Raw genomic sequence first — 26,446 nt, 5'->3', positions numbered from 1 at the left:
CTTTGGAGTCCGAGGCTGCCCGCGCTGTGTGGCGGTTCGGATGTCATTACTGCTGGCACAATTGCGTCGGTGCGTCCTCCATGGTGAGGCACCTGCAGGAGTGCGTCGTCCTTGTTTTGTATCCCTGTCGAGGTGCTGATAACGGCGTTTCCGCACCTGTGCAGACATGACAAGATTGTCGACGTCGCCGGGGTGGCCCAGTACGCTTACGAACATCTCGACAACAAGCCGTTCATGTTGCCAATCTGGGTGAACTACCGTGTCGGCGGCGGATATTTCACGCTTGTGGACGAAAGCTCGTGAACAATTCCGTGAACGTTGCCGGGTACTGTACCTCCAGGACCAAAGCGGCGGGGGGTTTGGGGTGTGACCGGCCGGACACGACCGTCCAAAGCGGCGCGACCGGCGGTGCCTGTGACCGCCCGGTAGGCAAAGCGGCGCGGGGCCCCGCAGGGCCGCCAAAAACGCCTTTTTGGAGTGTGACCGGCGTCGGCTCGCCGCCGCTGAAGCGGCGGGGGCGACTGTGACGCGGGACACACCCCCTAAAGCGGCGCAGCGGAGGTCGCTGTGACCTGTGACCCGCCGCTTTGGTCCTGGAGGTACAGTAGTATACTTAGTACTTACTCTCTAATAAAAGTTGTGGATATTCCGAGCTGTGTGGTACTAGTATGGTATGTTTAGGGCGTATGTTAGCTATTACACGTCAATCACATTGGGATGGGTGGTCCTGAAAGCTGCAAGTACTTGCTGAGAACCCCGCAGACGCTACCGCAGGAGTCGGCACCGGCACTACGCGAGATGGGCACGAGACGGTGACGCTACGCGTTTGACGCGTGACAGGCGCGATATATTACGTGCGCCGTCACGGTCACGACTCGTGCGCGCCAACCCAATGCCAAGTCTTTTGCTACACCTCACCACCTTTAGTCCGCTGTCTCTCGCTCTCAACCACACTCTCGACCGTCGCTGTAATACTTGAAGTATTATACCTGCTCTGGCGACAGGGGTACGCATGCCACCCCGCGCTCCTAGTAATGCCAGCAAGGTTCTAGGCCGCCGCGACGCTCCTGGTGGCCTTGGAAGGACTCAAAGTATGCAAGACATGCCGCTGGATATTCTGGTAGAGGTACGAGGCCACCATATTTGGTACACGGTTGGCCGCAACTTATCTGAAATATACGGTAGATCTTCTCCTGGACGCACCCTCGAGACCTCCTCAACCTAGCCCGCACCACGACGGCCTTCCGGAATTTCCTGATGAGCCGCAATACCGCAAGTTCATTGTGGAAGAAGGCGAGGGAAACGGTCGAGGATCTTCCCGACTGCCCGGCGTATTTGAGCGAGCCCGCTTACGCCAACTTGATGTTCTTCCCCCACTGTCATGTGAGTCGCTTTGCGCCGTATATTTGAGTCGTCCCTGGAGCTTACCGATGGGTCTATGTCAGAATTGCTTAAAGCCCAACGTACAAACTGTGATATTTGAGTTCTCGGCGCGTTATTGTCCTGCTTGCAAGAAGAAACTGTGGGTTACGTTTGTTGTGGTTTGTATGTGTTCTTACCCTAGCTAACTTCGCGCGCCTTGCACAGGGTTCTCTCCCGGGAGACGGTAATGGTAGACGGCTTTTTCGAAAGGGGAAAGAGGCGGTCGGGTTGCAGAGACGATGTGCTCAACTCCATTTTCGCTGGCAAGGGTGCCAAGTAAGTCATTTACACAAGTTCTTGAAATTGCGCGGTCTCGCAGGTCTTAACGGCTCACCCACGCTCCTTTTTATTTGTCCCGCAGAGAGGTGGAATATTTTCACACTCCCGAAGTGATATCCTTTCTCGAGGCTTGTGGGGAAATAGCCGAAGGAGATAGAGATGCCCGCCGGGATAGGGCTAAATGCATCGCTGCTCATGTGGTTCTCGTCAAACAGGTCAGTAGTACTGCACCTGCACAAAGTTATATCTTACGATGCACCAATAGACGTGTCCACAATTGTACGCATGGAAAGATGCGCAGACGCAGGCCCGGGCAGATGCCATTGAAAGCACTCGCTCCCAACGATTCTCCGAGTCAGTGTAGTGTCCATGCTATGGTTACAGGTTGTGGAGCTCATCTATATTCCTCAGCATACTGGACCGCCTTCGTGAAGAGGGGTGGGCTGACGAGATCGACGCCATGGATCAAAACGCTCGCGACACCCTATATCGTCTACGGCCATACGCACGGAAGGCCGCGGAGCTCACCGACCGGGGCATGTCGATTCAATCACTCTTTTGGCATTCTATACTAACGCGAACGACGCGGCAGCATGGGCGAACATACGGGACGCCGCACACGCCTCCATGGAAAACGTGCGACGTGATCGTCTCAAACGGGAACAGCGATCGGTCATGATCGACAGGTTCAAAGGGCTGGCGCAGGCCCTCGCGGACGGCCGTCCTTCTGGGTGGCGGCATACTGCAGAGGCAGACATGGAGCCGCTCCTGGTCGACTTTGCGCTCGCGCCCGAAGTCCGGGAGATTGCAGAAGCCCCAGATTTTGCCTCAAATTCTGGCGTTCCCCGCTGGCCGGTCGACAACGTCCGTGCTATCTTCCAGTGCATGGCCCAGCGGTGGCGACACGAGCGGAAGACGGACCTCATCGCGATGCTCAAGAGCGCTATGCCGGAACTGGAAGATGTCCACGACCCGCTCACGCTTGCGGTCGCGGCGTTCTCCTGTTGCAGGCCCGGTTGCGAACGGAAGGTGCCCCTTTGGTGGCCCGGAGTGCTGGCACATCCGTGCACTCGCCTGTCCGCGTTGCCGACAGACGGCGACAAGGACGTTTATATGTCTGCGCTGCGCAACCTTGATTCTTTCGAACGGCCACACTCGCTGGAGTACCTGAAGGTCGATTCAAAGACGGTGCACAACCTGTGTGCGGTGATGGAAGCGTATGGCCTAGACCCCCTGCAAACGACGCAGGAGAGCCTAGACGATGTGAAAGGCAGGCTTCAATGTGTCAAGTGCGTCACCAAACGCGCAACATGTTCAGTAGAGGGGTTACAACCCCCCGGCCTATTAGGCCACCCGTAGTTGACCCCGGGGTTAACCCCGGGGGACTTGGCACATATTAAATAAAATGGTATTATTGGGATTCGAACCAGCACCATTAGTATGGCGCCGACCACTATTACCCCTACACCATAAGGCCTTACATCCTTTCCTTTGGCTTAGGCCTGTGTGCTACATTAGGGTTCGGCTTAGGGTTAGGTATTAGGGTTAGGCAACTCAATATAGGGACTTCCTCCCTCCCCTGAGAGGAGCCGGTCTGTGAAAAATGCGCGAACGAGGCTTTAGTGTGCCCGCCTGAGTGCTCCCGGTTCGGGGGACCCCCCGAGCGCAGCGAGGGAGGGGAGGGAGCACGAATGGCGGGTCCTCTTCGCGCAACCCACAAAAGCGATATAATGTATTAAATTAGTCGAGACAGTAAGCCTCAGTGGTGCAGTGGTTAGATGGCTCGGCTTGCGGGCTGAGCTATCCTGTGTCGCTGGTTCAATACTCTGTAGTGCCATTTATTATCGACTTTTAATGATGTATTTTACAAAATTGAAGTCGTTCGGTGTCAAGTCCTAGGGACAACCCCGGTGGCCTAATAGGCCATGGGGTTGCAACCCTTCTACTGAAGTCCCTCCAAACGCGAAGACGGACGCAAGTTTGAAGCCTTCGATTGGCTACGTGCTGTAAGTCTCGAACACAATCCCGGCGGACAATGGTCTGATAGATGTGGTTTATCAAGTTTCTGCATCACGACGATCCCTCCCACGACGTTAACGGTGTTTCGTGTCGTCTAGAGCTGCTCGACAAGAAGGATTCCAAGGACGTCTGTCTAGAGGAGATGCGCTTGCGGGGGCGTCGCGACCTGAACCTGCCGTACCACTAAAGGCTCGGCTGCACCCACTGCCGGTGGCTCAACTGCGACTCTGAACTATCGATGATGAATCACCTCAAGTACATGTGAGTACATGACACCGTCCCTTTGGCCCGACCATGGAGCCTGGCACTCACTCACGGCATATCCCTTACTGTGTAGACACGAAATCACAGCCTGAGTCGACGCGAATGAGTTGGTGCATTACCACTCCTACACCCACGTCGATACCGACTCTCGTCGCGTGCCGCCGATTTATATCTACGCATATTCGGATGGAAGGCGGTTTGTGCAGCACAATATTGTATAAGGGTGATTCTGTTTACCGGTCCCCATCTTTGTCTAAGTTGTACGTACGCCTATTAGCTAACTAGGTTACTAGAAGACGTTCGAAAACGTACGACTGAAAAGGCCGTATACACAGACACTCCGACCTCGCATGCGTGCATAGCAAATGCATGCTGATAGGTATTACTGTGTAACGTTAACACGTGGGTGTGAAGCTTTGAAGTCGCGTAGAGTGACATCATTGCGATCAATAACCTCGACTGAGAAATGGGCGCTACTTTAACCTTTTAAGCTCGCCTCCCGCGTATGCAACTTGGCTTCCACCACCACGCATACAGCCATCTCTAGAATTGCGCGACCCGCATACATCCACATGGATCCTGGCGGTTTCGTCTCTTCAGTCGCCCGTCGTGGACTCCGTGGCCGCAGAGGAGGGCTCAAGGACATGCCTTACATGCCTTTGGACGTATTGGTTGAGGTGGGCTTTGAGCTACTAGTACTCATCAAGCAATATCTAGACAGCGGCCTACATCCAGATATTTTCGTTAATGCATCCCAGAGACCTTCTCAATCTGGCCCGCACCACACGAGCATTCCGATCCTTCCTCATGAACCGTGCCGCATCACCGTTCTGGAGGGACGCGAGGAAGACGGTTGAGGGTCTCCCCGACTGCCCACCGTATCTGAGCGAGCCCGCGTACGCTAACCTGACGTTTTTCGCTTGTTGTCATGTACGTTGAGTGGCCTTTGCAGCGTGCACCACACTCGGTGCTAGGTGCTAACTTGAGGCGTTGCTAGAACTGTTTGAAGCCTAACATACAGGCTGTAATATTCGAGTTCTCCGTCCGGTATTGTTCTGGTTGCAAGGATGAACGGTGAGCCCTACATCCTAACACACAGATGTCCATTGATGACTGACGCAACTTGCTTTATAACAGATTGGTACAGTGGGACGATGTCCGTTTCTTCGACGATGAAGTGTTCGATGCGACGCAATGTTCAGACGTATAATGAACACTGCTCTCCTCCGCAATGCCGCTTGGTGCGTCAAACGCCGCATTACAAATATCTCACGCAGAGAATGTGCTCATGCGCTCGCTGGGTTTCTCTATGTGCAGTGAGGTAGAGTACTTCCATGTGCCGGAGGTGGACGCCAAAATCAAGGCTTGGTCAGAGATACCTGCAGAGGACGAGAATGCCCGAAGGCGATTCGCAGAAGAACAGGTTGCTGCCGTGGCCCTGATTGAAGAGGTGAAGTACGCTATGAAGCGTGCAGTATCCAGAGCTCACAGCGAAATTACAGACATGCAACAGATTATATGCGTGGAAGGAAGCACAGGCGGAGGCCCGAGCGCTCGAGCTTGATAATCTTCGCTCCGAACGGTTCTCATAGTCAGTTTCTTTGACCATTGTTCCACTTTGCGGCGCTGACGAATACCCATCAGCATCCTAGACCGCCTCCGTGAAGATGGGTGGGGGGCCGAATTGAACTATATGAGTGAATTGGGCATCTACGCTTTCCGTGAACAGCCATATGTTCGCAAGCCTGCCAAGCTGACCGATCGAGGTACGCGTAGTCATTTCTCCGCGCGTTCCGTATCACACGTTAACGAGACCGATGCGGTAGCATGGGCCAATATTCGGGAAGATGCATACGCCTTCATGGATGAGATACGACAAAAACGTCTCTTCCAAGTATACCGTGGCATCCTACAGGCCAGATTCGAAGAGATAGCGCAAGCTCTCGCGATTCATCGTCCTCCCGACAGACTCCGAATTGCCGATGGCGACATGGACCCACTTCTGGTCGACTTCATCCTCATGCCCGAAGTCCGGGCCCTCTGCGAAGACCCGAACATCGTCTCGTTGGGCATTGCTCGCTCGTCGGTCCAAGACATTCACGCCATTTTCGATGCATTGACTAGGGACTGGAAACGAAAACAAGAGATCGCCCTCATTGCAATGCTTACAAGCGTGCTCCCAGAGCTAGTGGGTGTCGCTGGCAGTCCGCTGACCCTCGCGATCGCGGCGTTCTCCTGCACCCACTGCGACCGAGCGACGCCGCTGCGGTGGCCCGAGCTACTGTCGCACCCCTGCACTCGCGCGTCATGGCTGCCGTCCTGGGAAGGAGGGGCTTTCGTGGATGCTCTTCATGACTACTCCAGCTCGCAGCGGGCACCACTGTCATTGAAGTTCCTCAAGGTCGATCTCCGCGTTGTGCGCAATCTCTCCGCGGTAGTACGGGCGTGCGACTTGGATCCCCTTCGGACAACACAAAAGCAACTTGACAAGGTAAAGAAGAGGCTGGTATGTGTCGAATGCGTCTCCGAGCGCGACGACGGGATCAAGGTCGAAGTCTTTGATTGGCTGCGTGCTGTGAGTCCGATACGCAGCTTTACTAGCGACCTAGAGACTGACTGAGTTCACCTGTGATACCCCGGAATCGCATTCCCGTAGTTGTTGCACTACAAGGATCAGTCTCGCCGTTCTCGCGGTGTTCCGTGTCGCTTGAAGGCTCTCAACGAGGTCGAGTCCAAAGCCGTCCGGCGAGAGGAAAAGCGCATACGAGGCCGCCGGGACCTGGACCTGCCCTACCACTACAGGCTCGGCTGTATCTACTGCCAGCATGACACCGTGCGTGACGAGTGGATGTTAAGCCATCTCAAATACCAGTATGCAGCAGCTGTTCTGCCCGCCAAGATTTGGCTTGTATTGACGAGACTATGCTCCAATCATGTGTAGGCACGGCGTCACGGCTAGTAACGAGGACACGCTGGGCCGACACTCTTACATTCACCTGGAGACCGACACTCGTGGCCTGCCCTCGATTTGCATGTACGCCTATGCCGATGGAGAGCGCGTTGTGCGGCGCGTACGGCGAAGGTGATTCTACCGCATAGTCCCGTTTCGATCGTCTGGACTGTCTGCCTCAATGAGGCCCCACCGAGTACGATACGAATGCTCCGTAATCACGTACCTCCTTATAATCCCTATGTTCGTTTTACTGCAGCCAATTCTTGTCTTGGTTGGGGATGTGCGTTGAGTAGCAGGAGCAGTTAACGTCCGTGAGTTCATACACATAGTCCGCAATACAAGCAGATATATCACAGGTACCGGATCGCGTCTATGCCCAGACTACGTCTCGCATGTATGATAGCTACAAGTTCCTTGATCGACTCTTCCAAGATCACGACGTTGTCCAACAACTGCGACAGCGTAACGTGCACGATCGCCGCGCTCTCCTCTTCCGCTTCCTCCACGGGACTCTCGGACGCGGCGGGCCCCTCGCCCCACTGCCCCGACGATCCGAACACGTCCTCCTCGTCCGCATCCCATTTACGCGACTTCGCGGGGGTCCATGGGCCCGACGACGGCGCGGGAGCGAGGTATGGCTCGACCGTGATCGCGCCCGTCTTCATGTAGTGCGGGCCGAACGGACTCGCGTCCAGTGCTCGCGAGCCACGCGAGGGGGTCGTCGGCTCGGACGGCGCGGGCTTGGTCGGCCTGCTCTTCTTCGGGGTGAGGAAGGACATGATCGTCGACGACGCGGTCTTTGGCTGCGGCTTCAGCTGTGTGGGGGCCCTCTCCGTCGCCGGGGACTGCACGAGCGCCGCCCCGGCGGAGCGCGGCACGAGGCCGCCCTCGAAGTCGAGCGCGAGCGTGAGAGCGTCCGTGAGGTTCTCGTTGAAGAGCAGGCCCTGGCGGCGCTCGAGGAGGTACTGGTCGAAGTGGTCGACCATCTGGCGGTAGCGCTCGAGCTGCGAGACGAGCCCGTGGAAGATCGTGTGAATGACCGGGCGGGACTGCTCGTCCATGCTCGACGCGGGGAGAATATGTGTCTCGGATGCGAGCTTCTCCTCTATCCGGAAGTCGATCGAGCGGTCGTCGCCGTCGTCCGAGTATAGAAGCGCGTCGTCATCTTGGGCTCGAGCACCAGAAGGCGTCGGGGACTCCTTTGGCGCGAAGGTGAGCCAGCCGGCGAGGGAGCGGTCTGGGCAGAGGGCGAGCGTTGCGAGCGCGCCTGTGAGGGCCATGTTCATCTCCGGGGTGTTTGAGAAGAATTTCCGTAGCGACTCGAGCACCAGGGAAAGCACGGGGTCGTTCGGGTTGAGACGGTGCTTCATCTTTATCCTCTCCTCCTCCTCGATGTCGAGGCGGAAACACGACTGGCCCTGGATGGAGAGCAAGGCATCTCGCAGGTAGTGATCGTACCCGGTGCTGAACGCGTCCTCGTTGTGGTTCGGGTCTACCCGCGAGACGAGCGTGAGGTAAAGTCCCATCTCGCGCTCGTGCGTCCAGTATGTAGTATCGGGCTGGCTGAAGACCATCGCCGGGAGCTTGGCTTCTGACGCCTTCTTGGTATCGTCCGTGCCGGGGTATATGAACGCCTCGTCGTCGTCAGAGTCGTTCTCAGGCTGTGTAGGCGGGATATCTTCTATGGCTTCCGGGAGCATAGCGGGGTGGGGGAACGAGGTGGCTTGGGGATCGTGAATGACGACGAGTAGGCGATCCACGCAGAGCGTGCAGTACTGGAGGAGGAGAGATTGGAGGAGCTGGAGCGCGGCAGTGGCGGTAGGTTGGGATTTTGAGCGCAGGCTGGTTAGGAGGAGGTCCTTGAGGGTGAACCGTCCGACGGCGGTGAAATAGGACGACTTTCGACGAGCGTCGGGAGCCTCCATCTCGAGGAGCGCCATCGCGGTACTCTTCCGTCGCCGTTGCTTCGCTTTGCGGTTTGACTCTTGGGATTTTGCAACTGGAGGCAGCTTCCCACCAAGCATGAGCATGGAGTACGGGCGGTTGCGTGATGAAGAGAGGTCTTCTGCGTTGTCTTCGCTCATCAGGAAGTCGATGAGCAAGTCCGCAAGCTGGCCGTTCTCGAGCGTCCGAATCATGACCTCGATATACGACATCACCGCGACAGCGCTGCCGTCCGCATCTGAGCACTCGAGGACTGAGGGATACAGAATGTTCTCCAGGAATACGCGCCGGAACGCGTCGAGGATAGATTGCACAATCGCGGACCCGACTAGTTGAGTAGGGTCGAGGCTGTCGTCGTTAGGATCCCGGGAGACATTACGCCGGAAGACGTCCTGCAGGAACTCTAGCAGCTTCAGGAAGTGATCAAGTCGTGCTTTGAAGTCGGGACTTGACGATTCCTCCAACCCCATGGCCCTGCTCCTTTCCCGCTCCGCCTCGAGCTTATCCTTCTCCTCCTGCGACAGATCAGACACTGAGTTACCGAGGATCATAGCTGATCCTGGTGTGGTATCGGCAGGAACGGGCGGCCGGACTTCGAGTTTCGTTGGGAGCAACGAATACACCGCTGCAAGACCGGCCGCAAGAACGTCGGAAAAGTCGCCGTCCAGAATGTACTCCGCGAGCGCAAGTGCGGCGTCAGTGTTGGGATCACTATCCATCGCAGACAGGGTAGAGGTCGACGAGCGCAGGTCTTCCGCGCCTGACCCGTGCGAAGTGTCCACTGGAGACATGGCAACATCCATGAGGAAGAGCAACCCGGCTCGCGCGAAGTCGCCGATTTGTCCTTCTCGATGCCAGAAGCGGAGAAGGTAGTTGAACAAGAGGAACTCATACTCAGGCTTCTTCGTCGCGGACGAAGCGAGCCCTGAGTTGTCTGTGTTGTGGGAAGGAGAGGGAGATGTTGCCCGTGCAGGCGCGTTAGAATCAGAGGGCGCAGGCTCAGAAGGTTGCTCGTCCGGTTTCGTATTTTCCTCTTCCTCCTCCTCTTCCTCTTCTTCCTCGACAGAAAACAGGGGTTCTGGCCGGTACCACTGCTTGTCGTGGAAGAATATCATGAGCAGCTCGCGGTAAGTCCGTATCCTACTGCACAAGATGCATAGCAGGTTGACCACTGGAAGAACCTCAGCGGGATAGGGTGCATGAATGAAGAGCTCATACTCACAGTCTTCCTCGTACTCGGAGGGCTGGGTGCGGCTTGCGTTCCCGGCCGCTCCCATGGGTTTGTTCCTGCCATCCAGTTGTTCTTGTAAATCGTCCCCTACGCAGTTGCGAAGAAGCCGTAGAACGGCCTTGTGTACTGCGGAGTGGACAAGGAACTGTTCATCCAGGAGGACTACCAAGTTCTGCACTGCGCGGAGGACTTCTGCCTGGATACCGAAGGGCCGATCGGATTCGCTCAGTTTCACCAGGGTTCCCAGTATGTCTTGGGCAAAATCAGGCTAGTTGGCACGAAATATACAGAGAATGGACATACCGTTCTTGAGAAGGTACTCCAAGCAGGCGCCAGTAGCCCTGGTTGAGAGCCAGTTGGGAACGGCGGGGTATGCTCACTGGGGCGTAAGACTCACCCTTCCTCCGTACGCGTCGACTCCCAAACCAGCGAGTCCACCATAGATTGAAGGTGGGCAGGAACATCCGTGGACTTGATCCCGCGAGTCAACTGACGTTCGTCAGGGTGTAAGAGGGTGTTCTGTGGCATGGCCATTAAGCGGAGCGAACGTGAACACCGTGGCAAGGTGCCAGTACCTTGACGAGCACCCATGATTTGTGGAATTCCTGCGCATGGTCGACCTGGGAGTGGATGGTATCCAGTGAGACTCTGACTTCAGTCCCGATGGGCTTGACCGGCACACACCTCCGCCTTCGGCGCAGGCTGGGTGCCTGACCGCAGGAACTTCGAGAAATAGTCCATCCAGCTAGACCCCGACTATACGATAGCAGTGATACCCAAGAGCGCGAAAGCAGAGCCGAGAAAGATGGTGAGCGACCCAGAGGGTGGCCGTCGATAGCGAACAAGTTGTCCCCGCCAGGAGAACGCGTCGCGCGTCGAGCGCCCCGAAACAGACGCGCCCGCACCTTTCCTCTCGACCACCACAAGCGTAGCTGGCTCTATTGGATGATATCTCAAGCCGACCTCAAGACCTATAGTGCCCACGTCTACTGGTGCCGGACATTCATGTTCAATGCACACGAATGTCAGCCGCCTCAAACGGCGACTCTACGCCTGCGGCTAACAGAGGCTACCTTGCAAACCGCGCCCATAGCGGCCAGCTGAGGATGCGCTGCATAGTGGGCAGGGACCAGCCATATCTACTCACATTCAACACCTACCAGCGTCCCCGGGCGACTCGCAGTCATGTCTCTATCGACGCACTCGTCGTTCGATGCCTCCGAGGATCACTCGCTGCTTCCCTGGCTAGACGAGAACACTACTGCACATTTGCTCGAATCTGAGGCCAACTGCTCTGTAGACTCCGGACATCCGATTGCGCTTGACTCTCCTGGCAGACCGACGGCATGCTCAACTCCCTCAGCTCCGGCCCCGCTCAGTCCTACAGCACTAGCTTGCTTGTCTACGGCGTCGCCCAATTTGCTGTCTCCGCAAGCCTCTCAGACGACTCCTCTCCCGCAGGATTACGCTGCAAGCCCGTCTGTGTCCAACCCTTACCCTCCCCCGCCTTCCCATTTTTTCTCGGACCCTCCACCCAAAAACATCGAGGCCGACTTGCGCGCCACAGTCGACGCGCTCCGCAAGCAGAAGAAAGCCGCACAGCGCGGCCTGGTCGAGGAGAACGCCGCCCTCCGCGAAGAAGTCGGCTTCCTCCGCCAGTCCCTCCGGCTCTGCTCGCCCGAGGACAGCGACGCCAAGCAGCTGGCGGTCGCGCTCGAGCAGGAGCGCACGCACCGCCTGCGCTCCGAGGAGAAGTTCCGCGCGCTCGTCGACTACCTCGCTGAGCAGGTCGCGAGCGGGTCGGAGCGGCGGGAGGCGACGGAGAAGGCGCTGGTGGCCAGCGAGCGCGACTGTGCGGCCTGGGAGGGCAAGGTGGCGGCTGCGATGAAGCGCTGTGAAGTTCTTGAGGAAGAGAACCTCAGAGTAAAGTCGTTACTGGAATTGTTTGCCAGACAGCGCCCGACTGCCGTCCAGCAGCAGATGCAGGGCATGCTGTACGAGGTCGCGGAAGAGCGGGCGAGTCTCAGGAAGACCGAGGCTGTCGAGCAAACCATGGATAATCTCCGTATCGCGCATCCTGAAGTCAAGAAAACGGGCACTATGAATGTACGTCGTGCCCTGTCTACATATGATTTATCGGGTGCTCACAACCCCTTCCACACCGAATAGTATATCAGACGCGGCCAGAAGAAGGGGAAGGGTTACACCGGCGTTCAGACGGCAGAAATGTCTTGGTCGAATATGGTTGACCTGAATTGCTAGTACGCTACATATCTAGATGCGAACACAGGCAAAACATCACCACAGTACAACATGGATAGCGTGAAACAGGGTCGCATGTGAACAGTAACGGATGAAAATAGGCTGTAGACAAACCGCGGAAGTCGACGGGATGTGTGCTTCTCATACGCCAGTGACCGTGCGTGACCTGCGTGGCTGGTCCCAGGAGCTCGTGCTGGTCTCTTCCGTCGTCATGCGGATAGGCTGAGAGCTGGGCATCCTCGATCTCCGGGCTTCAAGTGGTACGCGGGGCCAGACAGTGACCGGTGGTTTCGCGGGACGTTGGTGGCGCTGAGGTAGTTGCGCCGCAAAAGTCGACGCTGACTCTACGGCGGCTGGTGTGGGACCCGCTGGGTGTGGTTGTGCCGGCTCCTCGATTTCGACGATGAAGGCACGCGAAGGCCCCGAGTTTGAGGCCGGAAATTCGGCAGATGCACTTTTCCTGAGCTAAGACAATGTGCGAAGTGAGATCAGCCCGGTGAACCAGTGGCGAGTCATGTGAATGAGACGTACGTTAAGTCCCTTTGTACTCGCTGATTTCACGACTGTGAACATGGCTGCCTCCTCAAGCAAAGGCGAAAGAGAATTGCAATAGGAATGGCTGCGTGCGCGAGGCGGTGCGCGAGCGTTGAGATCTTCGTCGGCCACGGCAGGGCGATCAGGTAGCATAAAGGGACGGCTCATGTCCTCAGGGCTGGAGTCGCCGACGTCTGGAGTTGGGGTGTCTGCATCGGAGATAGATGTGTCGGGTCCAAGCGTAAGGCTGTCTAGGCTCAGAGCGCTCTGCTGCATTGGTGCGGGTGGGATGCGTCCAAACTGTGCCATAATTCTCGCTATTCCCTGGCAAAAAGCTCGTCAGTACTACCAGAGCCAGTGAATAGACTTCGATGCGTACCTGCGCCATTCCCGAGGCTAGTTCATCATTCTGGGAAGATATCTCTGGGGACGATGGAGCGGACAACGTGTCCGCTGAGCGTTCCTCCAGCGCGTAGAGACTGCCGCCTTTCAGACTCGTCGGCGAAGAGCAAACCCGCAAGGGAACAGCCAAGATGCCTTCGGTAGAAGTACGCGTGTTGAGGACGAAAGGCGACCCGTGGGCAAGGTCGTCACCGTCAGGGGTGACAAAATGCAGCTGTGCGGGGATCGGTCCGCTGTCTTCTTCCACTTCATCGAGGTCGCCAAATTCGACTGAGTTGCTGGCTATGAGGGCTTGGGGTCCAGGCTACGGAGGTTTGTCACATAAATCATTGTATATGTGTGCGGAACGTGCGTACCTGGGCAAGGATGTCCTCTACAACGCTCGTCGCGGTCGACAGAGGCTTGGGCACTCGGAATCGTTCAACGAAGGAGGAGCATGCACCCCAGAGAAGACACAGCAAGAGGAAAAGCACGACCAGTTCCAGTCCCTCCGTGCTTGCCACGGGAGCGTCATACTGTTCATCGAAACAAGCGTTGTCATGAGCCATAGGCCTGAAGGAGCCATCTACAGAGCCGCAAATTCCGGGGGTGCTTGCTGGGCGGCGTTGGTGGCGACCGAGAGTGATGGTCTCCGAGGCATATGAAGACGACGGCAAAGACAGAGGTCGCCAGATAGACAGTACAGATTGAGAACCAGATAGTAAGCCAATCACAGGGGATAGTACGCTGCCAAGGAGCCCGGTCTGAGGGATAGCCTGTGAAAGGAGAGTTGTGGCATAGCGCGGGTTTAGAACGGTGAGCATGAAGCAGCCCGCGAAGATGAAGGGTAGGAGGAACATTTTGACCCGTGCGGAAGAACACAGACCAGCAGGAGAGGTAGGGATCCGGCTGTGGGTGGGCGAGGTTCTTATACTTCACCTGTTCAACCACGCCCAAACAAGAGACAAACAACTCAGTGACAGCGATCGATCGACGCTATCCCAAGGGGGTTCCCGGTCCAACTTGGGTCCAACTCATGCACGAGGAAAAACCTTACAGGTCCGGCGATGTTAAAAGCCGTCCCACTGTAGAATGTACTCGGACAAGTTATAAGGATCCGAAAGAACCTAGGATTGCGTCAGTGTTTGAGACTTGCAGAGTACTCAGTAGCTTGCAGATCGGTCGCGTGCGGGTGCACCTGCGTTGCCCACCTTTGCGAGTAGGCAATATATATAAATGTTTAACGAACTCACCAAGCTATCTCATCGACCTATCACGACGACAATCGCGAGCGGCGGATGCGCAGGATGGAGGGGAGAGGTACGCGTTGGGCGCTAACGCGATCGAAGAGGAGATCACGTTCCCGCGACGCGTAGGTTATTAGACGCCCGCTCACTGCAGCCACCGCCGCGACGGCAAAGCGCAGGACCGCCCACGCTCGCTTTCGCTCTTCCACCATCCTGTGGCGACAGGCTTGCGATCTCTCTCATGCCTCCTAAACGCACTCGGCGTAACTCGCCAGGTCCATCTGGTCTCTCTGCTGGCGAACGCTTGAAGCGCGCCAAGCTCACTGGAAATGCTGCGTATTCTGCTTGGGGCTGGGTCGGAACTGAGGTCGCGGACGCGTCTGGTATCACCCGAGATCACCAATTGGCTACTTGCGGATTTTCTGGCGGTAGCACACATACCCTATGTCGCAACAAATACGTGGAAAAGCGACAAACGCCCCCTGGAGATATACCAAATGGCAGCTCTGGTCCGGCCGACCTCGACGAAGCAGCGGACGATGTCATCGTAATATCTGACGATGAAGGACCGACATGCAGCAACAAGGTGTGCAAGAGCGATCCTTATTGTATTAACTACCTTGGACAGGACAAGTGGGAGGACGTCGGTGAGCTATGTCTTGCTCTATCTGTCAGACTGATCAGTGACAGTGGACGCAGACAAAGCTTACGAGGCGTATGTGAAGGCACACGACCTTGGAAATAACCCCAATCTCAATTCGCGAGATGGCTTGACGCCAATAGGTCTGAAGGTTTGTTTATTCTCGTTGGAAACCCCCTTGCAAAAGTGCACATCCTCATCTCTTCCGTAGAATCTTGGGGCTACTTGCTATGCGAATGCGTACTTGCAGGTAAGCTGATATCAACGTCTGTGTTCGTACATAACATCACAGACATACGCAGGTGTGGTTTCAAGACCTCTTGTTTCGCAAGGGCGTGTACCAATGCCAACCAGCCCAAGATACGGCGCATGCCTTCGAGGTAAACGGAACGCAAGGCAAGGTATCCTTACAAAGATGGTTCTAACTACTAGCTCTGTCTGCAGGAGTCGCCTATTTTTCAGCTCCAAGTAACATTCGCTGCAATGCAACATAGCGCTCTGAACACCTTCAACCCTGTCAAATTGGTCGAGAGTTTGAAGCTGCGCGCCACCGAGCAACAAGACGCTCAGGAGTACGTGGCATCGCGGAATACCATGTGTCGTGCAAGCTGACCCTCCGAAGGTTCTCGAAACTATTCATGGCTCATCTGGACACCGAATTCAAGAAGCAGCAGGATCCGGAACTTCAATCGCTCATAGCCAACCAAGTAGGTCAACGGGAACGTCAGCAGGGCTGTTAGCTGATCACCAGCTAGTTCGAAGGCAAGCAGGTGTACAATACTGTCTGCCAGAATTGTGGGCGACGATCGGAACGGGACTCCGACTTCCTAGAAATAGAGCTGAACATCGAGGTGCACCGCAGCCCTTCTATATTGACATCAGCTGCTGGCATCAACGCTAACTATGTTTCCAGAATAATGCCACTCTACAGGAGCGCCTGGCTGCGTTACTGGAGCCTGAAATCCTGTCCGGAGACAACAAGTGCGTTGGACGAACGGCCCATTCTGCTGCCATAGCCTGCTCATCGTCGTCTTCAGGTACCTATGTCAGGAGTGCGATAGCCTGCAAGATGCTAAGCGCTACACCGAGCTTCTGGAGCTGCCACCAGTTCTACATTTCTCGCTCCTGCGCTTCGTGTACGACCTCGCAACCATGGAGCGCAAGAAATCGAAGCAGTCCATCCTCTTCCCGACCTTCATCGATATGAACCACTTCGTTGGCCCTCCAGAGAAGCGAAGACGGCGCGGGGCGTGGCCGGCGCGTTGCAGTGAGAACCTCTACGAACTGCGGGGCGTGCTCTTGCACAAGGGTGCCAGTGCATACCACGGGCACTACGAAGCGCAGGTTTTCGACGTCCAGTTCGTCTTCCGCCTTGTAGTCCTCGGAAATGACTCTCATGACACGCTTCGTAGAAACCAGTCGTGGTATCAGTTCAACGACGAGGAGGTCACCAAGATCGACTCCCTCGTGCCGAAGATCGATACTACGAAGAAGGGAGGGCGCAACGGCAAGGATACAAAGAAGTAAGAAATCACCCGATGGCTGACCTTGTGTCAACGAGAGCTGACCCAATTCCTAGGAAGAACGGTAGCGCAGCGCCGAAGGCACGCGTCCCCGCACGTAAACGACGGCGTGTTGAAGACAGTGACAGCGACATCGAGATCGTCGAGTACGCTCCACGCCATACGAATATATGCCCGGCTACTCACCTCGTGCTTCTCAGCGGCCCATCTCAACCGCAGAAGAGCGAAGAATCACCAGAACGCCCAGAACGCCCAGAGTGAGTGCTGTGCGCCACGCGTCTCTCAAAACGCATCAACTGATGTTTGGGAAAGTTACATATCTTCGAAGGACGCATACATGCTCGTGTACGCTCGGGTCTATAACAAGGATGCTATAGTGGACAGGGCGATACAGCGTCCAGATCCGCCCCCAGTTCAAGTATCAGAGATTGTCCCTCCGCCAAAGGCAATGGAAGCTGTGACATCTTTGAACGTTGCACACGAGAAGGCGTGCAAAGAACACACTGAACGGTCCGTGAGCCTGTTGCATGCGTCGTCCTGATGACTGACATGGGTCTGCTATAGGGAGAAGGAGAGCAGAGTAAGGTTCGACAAGACTCGACAGACCGTCATGGATATCTACCGGAGCTGGAACGTTTCTTCTCGTGACGAGGTACGTCTCGGCTTTGCACGCGGCCTGTGACATATCTTGATGAGACAGCAGGACTGTGTTGTTGCAAGCCGTCAGAGCCTGGAGTCGTGGATATCGCGCCATATCGCGAAGCCGAAGACACCAAAGACAACACCTACCCCTGCTCCCGCAGATAATGCTCCCAAGAAGGAAGACGCAGCCGTGCCACCCGCCGAGAGCCCTTCCGAAGTTTCTATTTCCACATCCGATGTGGTGTGCAGTCATGGCAAACTCGACCCAGACAAGGCCGGAGATATGAAGGTTATACGAGCAGTGAGCACTCCCCACATACAGTCGTGTCATCCCTCTAACCTGAGCGTTTCAGAGTGCACATGCTCGCATTGTGGAAGAGGAGGAGTGCGTTCTCGCACCGAAGCTAACTCCCGCGGACGTCTGTCCAAGTTGTGTGGAACGCATGTTCAATGGTGCGTCCATGGCTCCGACTATCCTAGATACGACGGAGTATTGAGCACATCGCCCACAGCCAAGCTATACCAGATCGAGCATCCACGCCTAGTATCTCGTTTCGACGAGGTCGCTGCGGTTGCCGATGACGAGGATGGCTTCCACATCTCGAAAACCTGGCTGAAAGGTAAACCCACTCTTCTCCGCCAATAACACCGCGACTGACTCACCGCTCGCACTCAGACTGGCGACTGGCGAGACCCAAGATGCACGTTGACGGTGCACCCGATCCACCGCCAGACGCGGAGGAGTATTTGAGCGACGTCGTATGCGAACACGGGAACCTGGCTACGAACGTGGCCACGCGGCGGCGGATATCTGCAGAGGTCGGTTGCTCATGCTCGTTTGCGTGAGCTTTGTGCTGAAGGTTGAGAACAGGCGTACTCGATCCTGCACGAAGTGTTTCCGAACTGGAGGCCCCCGTCGACGTCGGCAGAGCCCTGTCCAGTGTGTGAAGCGCAGATGCACATCTCCCGAGAAGACAGGCGTGAATATCGGAAGCAGGCAGAAGAGGAGAAGGCGCGACTGAAGCACATGCACGACAACGCACTCAACGGGAACACGGCGTTGCTCGAAGACGTGCCGTGTGCGATCGTGCCGGCGCAGTTCGTGCGCTCTTGGAGGCAGTGGACCATGCGCCCAAGCGAGCTTGCGCGTCCCGAGGGCCCGGACAATTCACAGTTCATCTGCGAGCACGGACTTCTCGCGTTCGACCCAAACGTCAGTGGGGATTTGGATTCCTCAATGACTATCGTCAAGAGGAGCGATTGGGACGCCCTGGAAGAGTTGTGAGTTTGTTTGCGGGACATTCGGGGGATTATCTGGTGGGATACTGACTTCACGCTCTCAGGTATTCTGCCGGGCCACTGATTGCTGTGGAGAACGCGGCCGGTAAGTTTACGCACGAGCTGGCGGTGTGTGTCGACTGCCGCATCCAGAGGTAAAGTGCTCCATGCACAATGGCGTGTGAGCCTGTTTTGACACAATTTCGCAGGCGCACCTCTTTCGAGATGACGGAGATCACCGTCCGCGTCCTCGGTCCCAACGACCCAATCCCCACCGCGCAGACATACATCGAAGAACCGGTCCAACCCGCAAAATCGGGGCAGACGACGCTGCTGACGTACAGCAAGAAGCAGAGCGAGGGCTACCGCAAGTCGAAGCGCATCCGGCAAGTTCGGGAGTATGGCAAGCGGCGTAAGATCACGATCACGAAAGCCATGTCGGTGAAGGAACTGAAAGTCATGGTGGGTGCACTCGTGTTTCCGCACCGGCATCGCAATGTCTTAATTTTCCTTCTAGCTGAGTGACGAACTCGGGATCCCGATCATATCACAACGGCTATTCCACCGCGGCCAAGAACTGGACGACAGCTCCGCGACGATGCTCGCTCTCGGGATCCTGTCGAACGACCTCCTCGACCTCAAGGAGGAGAACGAGGACATCAATCTGCTCACCGACAGCGATATCGAGATCGATGGCCCGAGCGGCGGCCCCAAGAAGAAGCGGGCGGAAGGCCAGGCTTTCGGCGGGACGCTGTTGGGTGGTGGGAGCTCGTTTGGCCCGGGGCACTCCTCGGTCCCGCCGTCATCGAGCCCGCCCGCGATGGGGTCTGTGGCGTGCCCTGCGTGTACGTTTGAGAATGCGCCGGTAGACACGGAGTGTGCGATGTGCGACACCTCTTTGCGCGATGCTTGATATGAATTGCTTGATCAATGTGTTTTCGTCATGCGGGTTATAATACGAAGACGAGGTAGACGCTAATGGATACATGATACTTATTCCCATCTCATGGCGGTAATGATTCATCAGTTGGACAGAGCCATGTCCTGACATGGTCAAGACTGTAGTGCGGTAGTAACATAGGGATATGCTCCTGCGCAGGGAGGCGGCAGCCATCTCTAGGCATGGTCAGAAGCGACACCCCCCTTCCCACGAGTACTCCATTGTCTCGTTAGGCGTATGCTCCACCACGACACCACCATCATTATCCACCGTCCACGAGGTGAAAGCCCGCAGCGGCTCGTAACGCGGTCTGAACCAGAAAGCCACTCGAGTGATATACGGGGCCCATCGCCTCAGCAGCCGCTGGGCCAGGCCCCCAATGTCGACGTTCGCGAGATGGTGCAAATCCGCCCGGTTGAGATGTTCAACATCCCCGTGCAGGTGCCATGCGACCCAGACGAGTGTCAAGGTCCCGGTCGTTCGTCCCAGCGTGCTCGTGGTCGGCTCTGCATCCCAGGCAATGCCGTGTCCCTGAAATGGCCTCTGTGATTATACATGTCAGAAACCCTTTCTAGGAGGAGGCGGGTACCCACGTACTGCGCGTCCATCAAGTACTCTCCAACCCCTCAGGCTCCTGCTGAGCATCGTGGAGTGTTCTTCCAGATGAAGGCGTCGCAGACGGGGGAACTTGGCCGCGATGTCCCCGGGCGACCAGATGTGATATGGACGCGGCTCTGTGAGACCAAGCCGCAGGCCGACGAGGGTGTGACCGAAGAGGGTGGCGACGTCGACAAGAATATCATGGTAATACTCCCGCAAGTCAAGGTAGGTAATTTGCGAGCGCGGTAGAGCGAGATTGAGAAGGAAGACACCGGGACACGCCAGAGTGTGGATGTGGGGCCATTCCAGGAGTAGCGGGGGATCCTCTGATGCTCTCACGAACCAGCCAGGACTCCCACCGAGTTCGTCGAACATCGTTTCCGCGAATCGGGGATGTCGATGAACGGATGGCATTGGTCCTGGTCTATGGAGGTTCAGGGAGTAGTTCAACGCGTCATGCATATTGCCAGAGGTCAGTGACGACCCGGACCAGTGACGCAACAAGTAAAGGCCCTCCACGCAGACTATGGCCCCAAAGGCTTTGGCCAAGGCTTGTCGGACGACGACGGCAGAATCCGACGTGAAGGGGAACACGATTCGAAGGGATTTCACGGCTGCCGCGCGACGCGAGCATTTAGCGACAGTCTCGCAAAATTGCAGCACAGACTGATCGCGAGGACCAACGGAGGCGTTGCGGTATAGAGCTCGTTCGGCTTCTGGGCGAAGGGTTTGACAGGCGAGAGCGAGGTGGGTGAGCACAGAGGGCTGAGCGATGTATGCGATAATTTCCGCCCATAGCTCGATTGGGAATCCACATTCGAAACGATGGGCGTCCAACACGCATTCTTCTGTAGTGTGTCGGACCGCGGCGTCAGCCAGGGTGTTCGATCTGGGAACCAGTCAGTATACCATGCTTGGTTCACGATGGAAGAACATGACCTACGTGCTGCGTTCAAGTTGTAGGTTCCCCATAGGATGTAGGAGATCCTTGCGAGTCATGATAACCAGGTTACTATCACTGGCGTTCGATGAGCAGGTAGGGGAATCGATCGGAGCCACTCACCGAGAGAGCGAATCCCTGAGTAGACTGGTATGAGCAGATACCGAGCGCAACCCGCTATAAGTATTTTGCGGCCATAAGCTAAGACCCGTAAACGCGAATACAAAGTCACATCAAGACGCCCCATGTGCGGTTAGAACTCAAGAACAGTGGCGTGCGGCAAGTACTGAAGTACAAGGCTGTCAGGCGCACGCCACCGGCCCGCCGCGGTACCAGTGATGTGCGGGGATGCTCTGGCAGACAAGACACGTACTGGCAATGTTGAGCTTGAAGGTGAACCGCCGTCGAGCCCTCAAGGCCTCAAGAGCCAGGTAGGAGCACGTGATGGCGTTGACGCGACGCGTCGTGGCTCGCGGAACTTGCAGGGTCGCGAGAGCTGTCGATGTCATGTTCGTCTCTGAACAACATGCACGAGGCATGGGGCTATATAAAGTCAGTACTTTTCGTGAAAAATGGTGCACACCTCCACCCTGAATCTCACTCTGCCCCGCGCACAATGAGCACAATCCCCCGGCCACGCAAGGTATCCCGGCGGCTCAACGTATACCTCGATGAGACGGAGTGCCTTGCAAGCCAGATGGGACTCACCAAGACCGAGGCTGACAGAGACCTGTATCGTGAGATCCTTGTATGTCTGTCCAATATCGTCGTCAGCGTGACGCGCTGGCCTCACTCATCCAATACTTACGCGCTCGCGACCGTAGAAAACTGTCGGAACGCTCTGCGACCGTTACTTTCCGCACCAAAAAGAAATGCAGGTCGGCTCGCCATCAAAGGCTCTGCTGATCGAAGAGGTATTCCCATCGATATTTCACTGACATCGGCATCTTTGACCTTGGGACCGACGACGTCAATACAGGCCACTCGGATACATCCTGTTCTGAAGACTTACGAAGACTCTTGGCCATTTTCTACTATGCTGTTGCTGCATCGTCAGATTCGTAAGAATGGTTATGCCACAGGCATAGTGAACTGCGGAAGTGACGTTCCTGTAAGGCTTCATTCGAGTGAAGCTCTTACAATGTATATTGACGCTACCTCACCCGGCCTTGTAAGTCGTGGGACCGTCGAAAGACGTCCCGTCGGACTGTCACCTCCTCGTCGCCACAGAAAAATGGTAACGCCAAGACCCATCTGGAAAATGGCCAGTGCGGTGAGTCTCCGTGCAAGGTGCATTTGACCCGTTTATTGGGTGATGGTGCGGGACTGACTTTGTGTTTCAGAGCGGCTCTAAGCGGAACGCATCCTGTATGGGCACTGCTGTCTCCACTACTATCGCGAGCAGTGCGCCAAGCAACACCCTGACTCAAGAGCCGGTGAAGGACAGGCTTTTCATACAGCGATTCCTGCAAGGGTTGCCACAAGACTTGAGCCACCTGCTTCCCGTTTTCATCGGATACGGCGTAGGCGATGAGGGCGCGCTTCGTGGTCTGCTCCGTGCAGAGAACTGGCGGCGATGGTTGTATGGTTGGGTGAGCGCTGGAGAACTCACGGAATTGCAATTCAAGATGGTCAGCGACGGGCTGGAGGCCATATGAGAGTATTGGAAATGCGGAGGGTGGAGATCGGACGTTCACGCACGAATGTATGACTAGCACGTCCGTTTGCTTCATATGCACTCTGATTCCTTCCACGGTGGCAAGGTGAAGTCTTGTAATAGTACAACAGTAGGGGCGGCGTATGACCCGGGGGCTGGACTGTAGTCGTTACCAATACATCAAACATACTTATATACAGCAGCGATCGCAATCAACAAAAACGGTCGCTGAAGAGGGCGTGAGTCGTGCAGGCAGCATTCAGAGATAGATACGCACCTCTTGAGCTTTGCTCGGCGTTCTAGAAGGGCCTCTGCTAGTCGTCCGTCCTTCTTTGCTTTCTTGAGCTGGCGTACGGAATTTAGCATAATGTACATCATATAGCAAAGACTAATGACTGACCTCGCTCTTATCTCCTGAAGACACCACCGACCTCCCAGCACCCCATGCCTGGTATATTTTGCTGAGCCCCGGGTCAGCGCGCGTTACTATAAGACAAACGGTGGCATGGCGTACTTGGTACCGGCCTCGTCGACGGAGGAGACGTCGATCAAGCCCTCTTTCCGCTTCTTCTCTTCGTCGTGCGCCTCCTTCTTGTACTTGTTCTGGACTTTGACCCAGAAACGTTCCCGGAAGCTGACCTCTTCGCTGTCCCCGCGGAGATCCAGTTGTCCGCCCGCGACCTCGTCCACGCTGAGGTACTTCTCATACACGTTCTGGAACGCGACCATCCCGTCTGGAAGTACGACCGGCGTCCATTCTTCCTGAGGACCGCGCGCCTCGCGGTCGGCGGAGACGAGGCCGTGCTTGTCGCACGAGATGAACTTGCCCTCGCCCACACCGGTGCGCAAGTTGATGGTCGGTGACCCCGCGATGCGTGTGACGACCCATACCTGCGAGACATCCGTTGGCGTGCGCTCCTTGATGGTGGGCGGCTCCGAGTCGTCCGTCTTGTCCTTGTCTACGGAATGCAGGACGATGCGACCGCGCGTCGAGTTGTACGTGATGCAGAGCGGAGACGGGTCGGAGGGGTGGATGATGAACGCAGGACCGCGGATTTCGTTCTCGCTATCGGGGAGCACCCAGGTCTCTGGTGCCTCGTCGTTGTCCTCCTTGCGTCGCCGCCTGCTAGGACCCTCCTCGCTGTCCTCATGCTTGCGCTTCTTCTTAGTCTTCTCGCCCTTGAACTTCAGTTTGGAGGGACGCGGTTTCTCGCTAGACATGGTGGCAGATGCAGTATATGTGGCAGCCCCAGATACAGTGAAATGACCAGGGAGTGTAGATCAGCGCGAAGCTCAAGAGAGTGCTCGAGGTCAAAGGTGGCTGCAGCGGTGGTGAGCGATGAAGTCACCAGCGCTTCCCGAAATGCGTGTGACAACATCACGGAGAAACGGCGTGACACGCTGCCGTTACGCGTGATCTCTGAACGCCCGCGCCTGGTTGATTGAGGGAGGAAAATCTGCCATCGTCACCGCCGACATCCTCAAGACCGTCAAGATGAAGTTCAACCCCGGTGAGTACTCTGCCATTGCAGGCCGAAACGCTGTCCTGGTGCTGTCGAGAGGTTTCGGGGCGGCCGGAGAGGTGGAATGGGATGGATTGGGCGGAGGCGTTTCGGATGTGGTGTGTACGGTCAGTCCGGTGTACTGACATACGATCCCCTCTGCGTGCAGACGTCTCCTCCTCCCGCCGCAAGTCGCGCAAGGCGCACTTCGCCGCGCCCTCCTCGGTGAGGCGCAAGATCATGTCCTCTTCGCTTTCCAAGGAGCTCCGCACCAAGTACAACGTACGTCCCACCTCTGCCGGTAGATTTCCTTAGGAGCGCCCAGTAACACAGTGAGCAGACGCGGTCAATACCCATTCGCAAGGATGACGAGGTCCGGATCGTGAGGGGCAAGTACAAGGGTCGTGAGGGCAAGGTCACCCAGGTGTACCGCAAGAAGTGGGTGATCCACGTCGACCGTGTCCAGCGCGACAAGTCGAACGGCGCATCCGTCCCCATTGGCATCCACCCCAGCAAGGTTGTCGTTACCACCATCAAGCTGGACAAGGACAGGTGCGTGACAATCTTCAACTCAATGTCTTGACACTAATAATCCGTTGGAACTACCAGGCGGGCAATCCTTGACCGCAAGGACAGGAAGAAGAGCACGAAGGCGGCGGGCGAGGACGTCGAGATGGTCGACGTGCGTAGATGTATTCCGTGCCGTTCTCAGTCACTCACCCCTCTTTGCAGTAATCTTCTCGGCTCCTCTCATTGCTCTTCCTGGCTTTCCCTGCATTGTCTCTGCAAAATCTCGCATGTATGTATGCCACTACGACATGTTTATGCTACATGGGCCTCAGGCCGACCCGCCCCATCTGGAATGACGGGAGTGCTCGCAGAAAAGGGGGTTACTGCGACCACTCGCAGAGTCATGCATTTTGTATTGTACACGGGGATGAGGGTATTCCATTCGATGGCATGACATCAAAATCAAGTCCGGAGAGGGAGAGATGCTCAGAAAATGACATCCTCGTCCTTGCTTCCAAGTAGGTCTCCTCCACCGCCTGCGTGATCTGGGGCTACATCCGGTACCTCTTCAGCATCTTTCGCCTTCCTGAGAACTTCCGCCGCCTCTGCATCTCGTTTCTTCTTTCCCTGTACTTTCTTCAAGCTGCAAGAAATCAATGGCATCGTAAATCCGCATATAAAATCGACACTGCTCACCGGAAGAACTCTTCTCGGTCCATCTCATCCAGCTCGCTTGAGATGTACTTGATGGTGTTTTCTAGACGGGGGATGATAACGTGTTCGATTGCGTTGACTCGGCGGTTGGTAGCACGGATGACTTCGTCAAGGATCATGAAGGCCGTCTGGAGGGATGCCAGGTCCACCAGTGTTTCGACCGCCTTTGCATACACCTCCTTCGCACGCAGAACCTGCTGCCCACCACGACCAAGACCGGTCAGATTGAAGTCTAGCGGTTTGTGTGAGTAGTGCACAATTGCAGAGCGAGGAGATGCGCGCACCTGATCCTGGTACTCGGTCGACCTCAAATGCGGGAAGGATAACACCTGATACGTTGTCCTGTCGTGCCTTGACCTTGAACGACGCGGACTTGGCCTGCTCTTGTACGAGATACGAGATGTCGCCCGTCGCGTACGTGACCTCGGCGAGCGAGAACGACGCGAGTTGCATCACACGGCCCATCTTCCGTTTCGCCTGAAAGGTACGGTACCAGGTTATGCAAGGTCATGAGGAGTGTGTGTTGCCTATAAGAGACGCACCTCGTCCACTCTCCGAAGGATAGCCCTGAAGCGGGTGGTGAGGGCGTCGCGCTTCTTCGCGAGCAAAGAGTGTCCCGTCTGGGCTCCCTTGAGACGGAGCTTCGTGTTCGTGAGGGCCATCCGCGTGGGGAAGACGCTCTCTCTTGGTCCTGTGCCCGACATGATAACAGAAGTGACTCAAGAGTGATAATCGCGGCAAGGTGTGTAACGGGCAGAGGCAAGTCGGATAGCGAGCCTTTACGGGGTCGACGCTGGTCGACGCGATACAGACGTCACTGACAGTGTATTGATTTTGATCTGATCGAAGTTGTGCTGGCAATGCATTTTTCAAGCCGGGATAGCTCAGCTGGGAGAGCAACAGACTGAAGTGACAAATCGTCTCGGGTTTCTGGAGGTCGCGTGTTCAATCCACGCTCCTGGCA

The 26,446-nt window shown here is 56.2% G+C and overlaps 10 protein-coding genes and 1 non-coding gene across 11 annotated transcripts; 7 read left to right on the top strand and 4 right to left on the bottom strand.

Annotated features, from left to right (window-relative positions):
- Positions 1 to 1,102: 1,102 nt before the first annotated feature.
- Positions 1,103 to 3,907, top strand: TRAVEDRAFT_45690 (uncharacterized protein; the record flags this gene model as incomplete). Its single annotated transcript, XM_008038108.1, has 6 exons — positions 1,103 to 1,126; positions 1,186 to 1,383; positions 1,446 to 1,545; positions 2,294 to 2,990; positions 3,653 to 3,707; positions 3,764 to 3,907. The coding sequence occupies 6 exons, from the start codon at positions 1,103 to 1,105 to the stop codon at positions 3,905 to 3,907; spliced, it is 1,218 nt and encodes a 405-aa protein (XP_008036299.1).
- A 691-nt stretch (positions 3,908 to 4,598) lies between these two features.
- TRAVEDRAFT_77410 (uncharacterized protein) lies at positions 4,599 to 4,917 on the top strand (the record flags this gene model as incomplete). Its single annotated transcript, XM_008038575.1, has 2 exons — positions 4,599 to 4,661; positions 4,720 to 4,917. Coding segments are annotated over 2 exons (261 nt in total), but the record flags the coding sequence as incomplete, so codon positions are not given.
- Positions 4,918 to 5,507: 590 nt separating this feature from the next.
- TRAVEDRAFT_84329 (uncharacterized protein) lies at positions 5,508 to 6,031 on the top strand (the record flags this gene model as incomplete). Its single annotated transcript, XM_008038574.1, has 3 exons — positions 5,508 to 5,575; positions 5,629 to 5,750; positions 5,811 to 6,031. Coding segments are annotated over 3 exons (411 nt in total), but the record flags the coding sequence as incomplete, so codon positions are not given.
- Positions 6,032 to 7,239: 1,208 nt separating this feature from the next.
- On the bottom strand, positions 7,240 to 10,933 carry TRAVEDRAFT_165233 (uncharacterized protein). Its single transcript, XM_008038573.1, has 6 exons — positions 10,797 to 10,933; positions 10,688 to 10,732; positions 10,510 to 10,631; positions 10,416 to 10,453; positions 10,104 to 10,364; positions 7,240 to 10,052 (listed from the first exon to the last, which is right to left on the bottom strand). The coding sequence occupies exons 1-6, from the start codon at positions 10,851 to 10,853 to the stop codon at positions 7,288 to 7,290; spliced, it is 3,288 nt and encodes a 1,095-aa protein (XP_008036764.1). The 5' UTR covers positions 10,854 to 10,933; the 3' UTR covers positions 7,240 to 7,287.
- Positions 10,934 to 11,297: 364 nt separating this feature from the next.
- TRAVEDRAFT_45687 (uncharacterized protein) lies at positions 11,298 to 12,455 on the top strand (the record flags this gene model as incomplete). The annotated part of the gene is made up of 3 exons (XM_008038107.1): positions 11,298 to 12,218; positions 12,282 to 12,323; positions 12,375 to 12,455. The coding sequence occupies 3 exons, from the start codon at positions 11,298 to 11,300 to the stop codon at positions 12,453 to 12,455; spliced, it is 1,044 nt and encodes a 347-aa protein (XP_008036298.1).
- Positions 12,456 to 12,515: 60 nt separating this feature from the next.
- On the bottom strand, positions 12,516 to 14,149 carry TRAVEDRAFT_45686 (uncharacterized protein; the record flags this gene model as incomplete). The annotated part of the gene is made up of 4 exons (XM_008038106.1): positions 12,516 to 12,839; positions 12,906 to 13,232; positions 13,288 to 13,614; positions 13,667 to 14,149. The coding sequence occupies 4 exons, from the start codon at positions 14,147 to 14,149 to the stop codon at positions 12,516 to 12,518; spliced, it is 1,461 nt and encodes a 486-aa protein (XP_008036297.1).
- A 628-nt stretch (positions 14,150 to 14,777) lies between these two features.
- Positions 14,778 to 19,596, top strand: TRAVEDRAFT_57688 (cysteine proteinase; the record flags this gene model as incomplete). The annotated part of the gene is made up of 22 exons (XM_008038272.1): positions 14,778 to 15,183; positions 15,236 to 15,327; positions 15,388 to 15,426; positions 15,479 to 15,556; positions 15,621 to 15,748; positions 15,799 to 15,883; positions 15,932 to 16,027; positions 16,090 to 16,157; positions 16,214 to 16,534; positions 16,589 to 16,699; positions 16,756 to 16,845; positions 16,900 to 16,956; positions 17,012 to 17,209; positions 17,264 to 17,351; positions 17,403 to 17,642; positions 17,695 to 17,794; positions 17,854 to 17,961; positions 18,018 to 18,160; positions 18,213 to 18,622; positions 18,685 to 18,774; positions 18,829 to 19,081; positions 19,137 to 19,596. 22 exons carry the CDS (start codon positions 14,778 to 14,780, stop codon positions 19,530 to 19,532), a joined length of 3,597 nt encoding a protein of 1,198 aa, XP_008036463.1. The 3' UTR covers positions 19,533 to 19,596.
- Positions 19,597 to 22,911: 3,315 nt separating this feature from the next.
- Positions 22,912 to 24,084, bottom strand: TRAVEDRAFT_145823 (uncharacterized protein). The gene is made up of 4 exons (XM_008038572.1): positions 23,271 to 24,084; positions 23,157 to 23,217; positions 23,034 to 23,101; positions 22,912 to 22,984 (listed from the first exon to the last, which is right to left on the bottom strand). Exons 1-4 carry the CDS (start codon positions 23,975 to 23,977, stop codon positions 22,969 to 22,971), a joined length of 852 nt encoding a protein of 283 aa, XP_008036763.1. The 5' UTR covers positions 23,978 to 24,084; the 3' UTR covers positions 22,912 to 22,968.
- A 167-nt stretch (positions 24,085 to 24,251) lies between these two features.
- On the top strand, positions 24,252 to 24,993 carry TRAVEDRAFT_36111 (ribosomal protein L24; the record flags this gene model as incomplete). The annotated part of the gene is made up of 5 exons (XM_008038006.1): positions 24,252 to 24,267; positions 24,428 to 24,540; positions 24,599 to 24,810; positions 24,868 to 24,940; positions 24,991 to 24,993. The coding sequence occupies 5 exons, from the start codon at positions 24,252 to 24,254 to the stop codon at positions 24,991 to 24,993; spliced, it is 417 nt and encodes a 138-aa protein (XP_008036197.1).
- A 261-nt stretch (positions 24,994 to 25,254) lies between these two features.
- On the bottom strand, positions 25,255 to 26,186 carry TRAVEDRAFT_120035 (vacuolar ATP synthase subunit D; the record flags this gene model as incomplete). The annotated part of the gene is made up of 4 exons (XM_008038571.1): positions 25,255 to 25,411; positions 25,465 to 25,714; positions 25,767 to 25,959; positions 26,025 to 26,186. The coding sequence occupies 4 exons, from the start codon at positions 26,184 to 26,186 to the stop codon at positions 25,255 to 25,257; spliced, it is 762 nt and encodes a 253-aa protein (XP_008036762.1).
- A 169-nt stretch (positions 26,187 to 26,355) lies between these two features.
- On the top strand, positions 26,356 to 26,446 carry TRAVEDRAFT_t62. The gene has a single exon. It is a non-coding gene; the product is annotated as a tRNA-Phe (tRNA).

The sequence above is a fragment of the Trametes versicolor genome, assembly GCF_000271585.1.
Source record: "Trametes versicolor FP-101664 SS1 unplaced genomic scaffold TRAVEscaffold_4, whole genome shotgun sequence".
Taxonomy (NCBI): Eukaryota; Fungi; Basidiomycota; class Agaricomycetes; order Polyporales; family Polyporaceae; genus Trametes; species Trametes versicolor.
The sequence above is the reverse complement of the archived record's forward strand: the minus strand, read 5'-3'. Positions and strand labels throughout refer to the sequence as shown.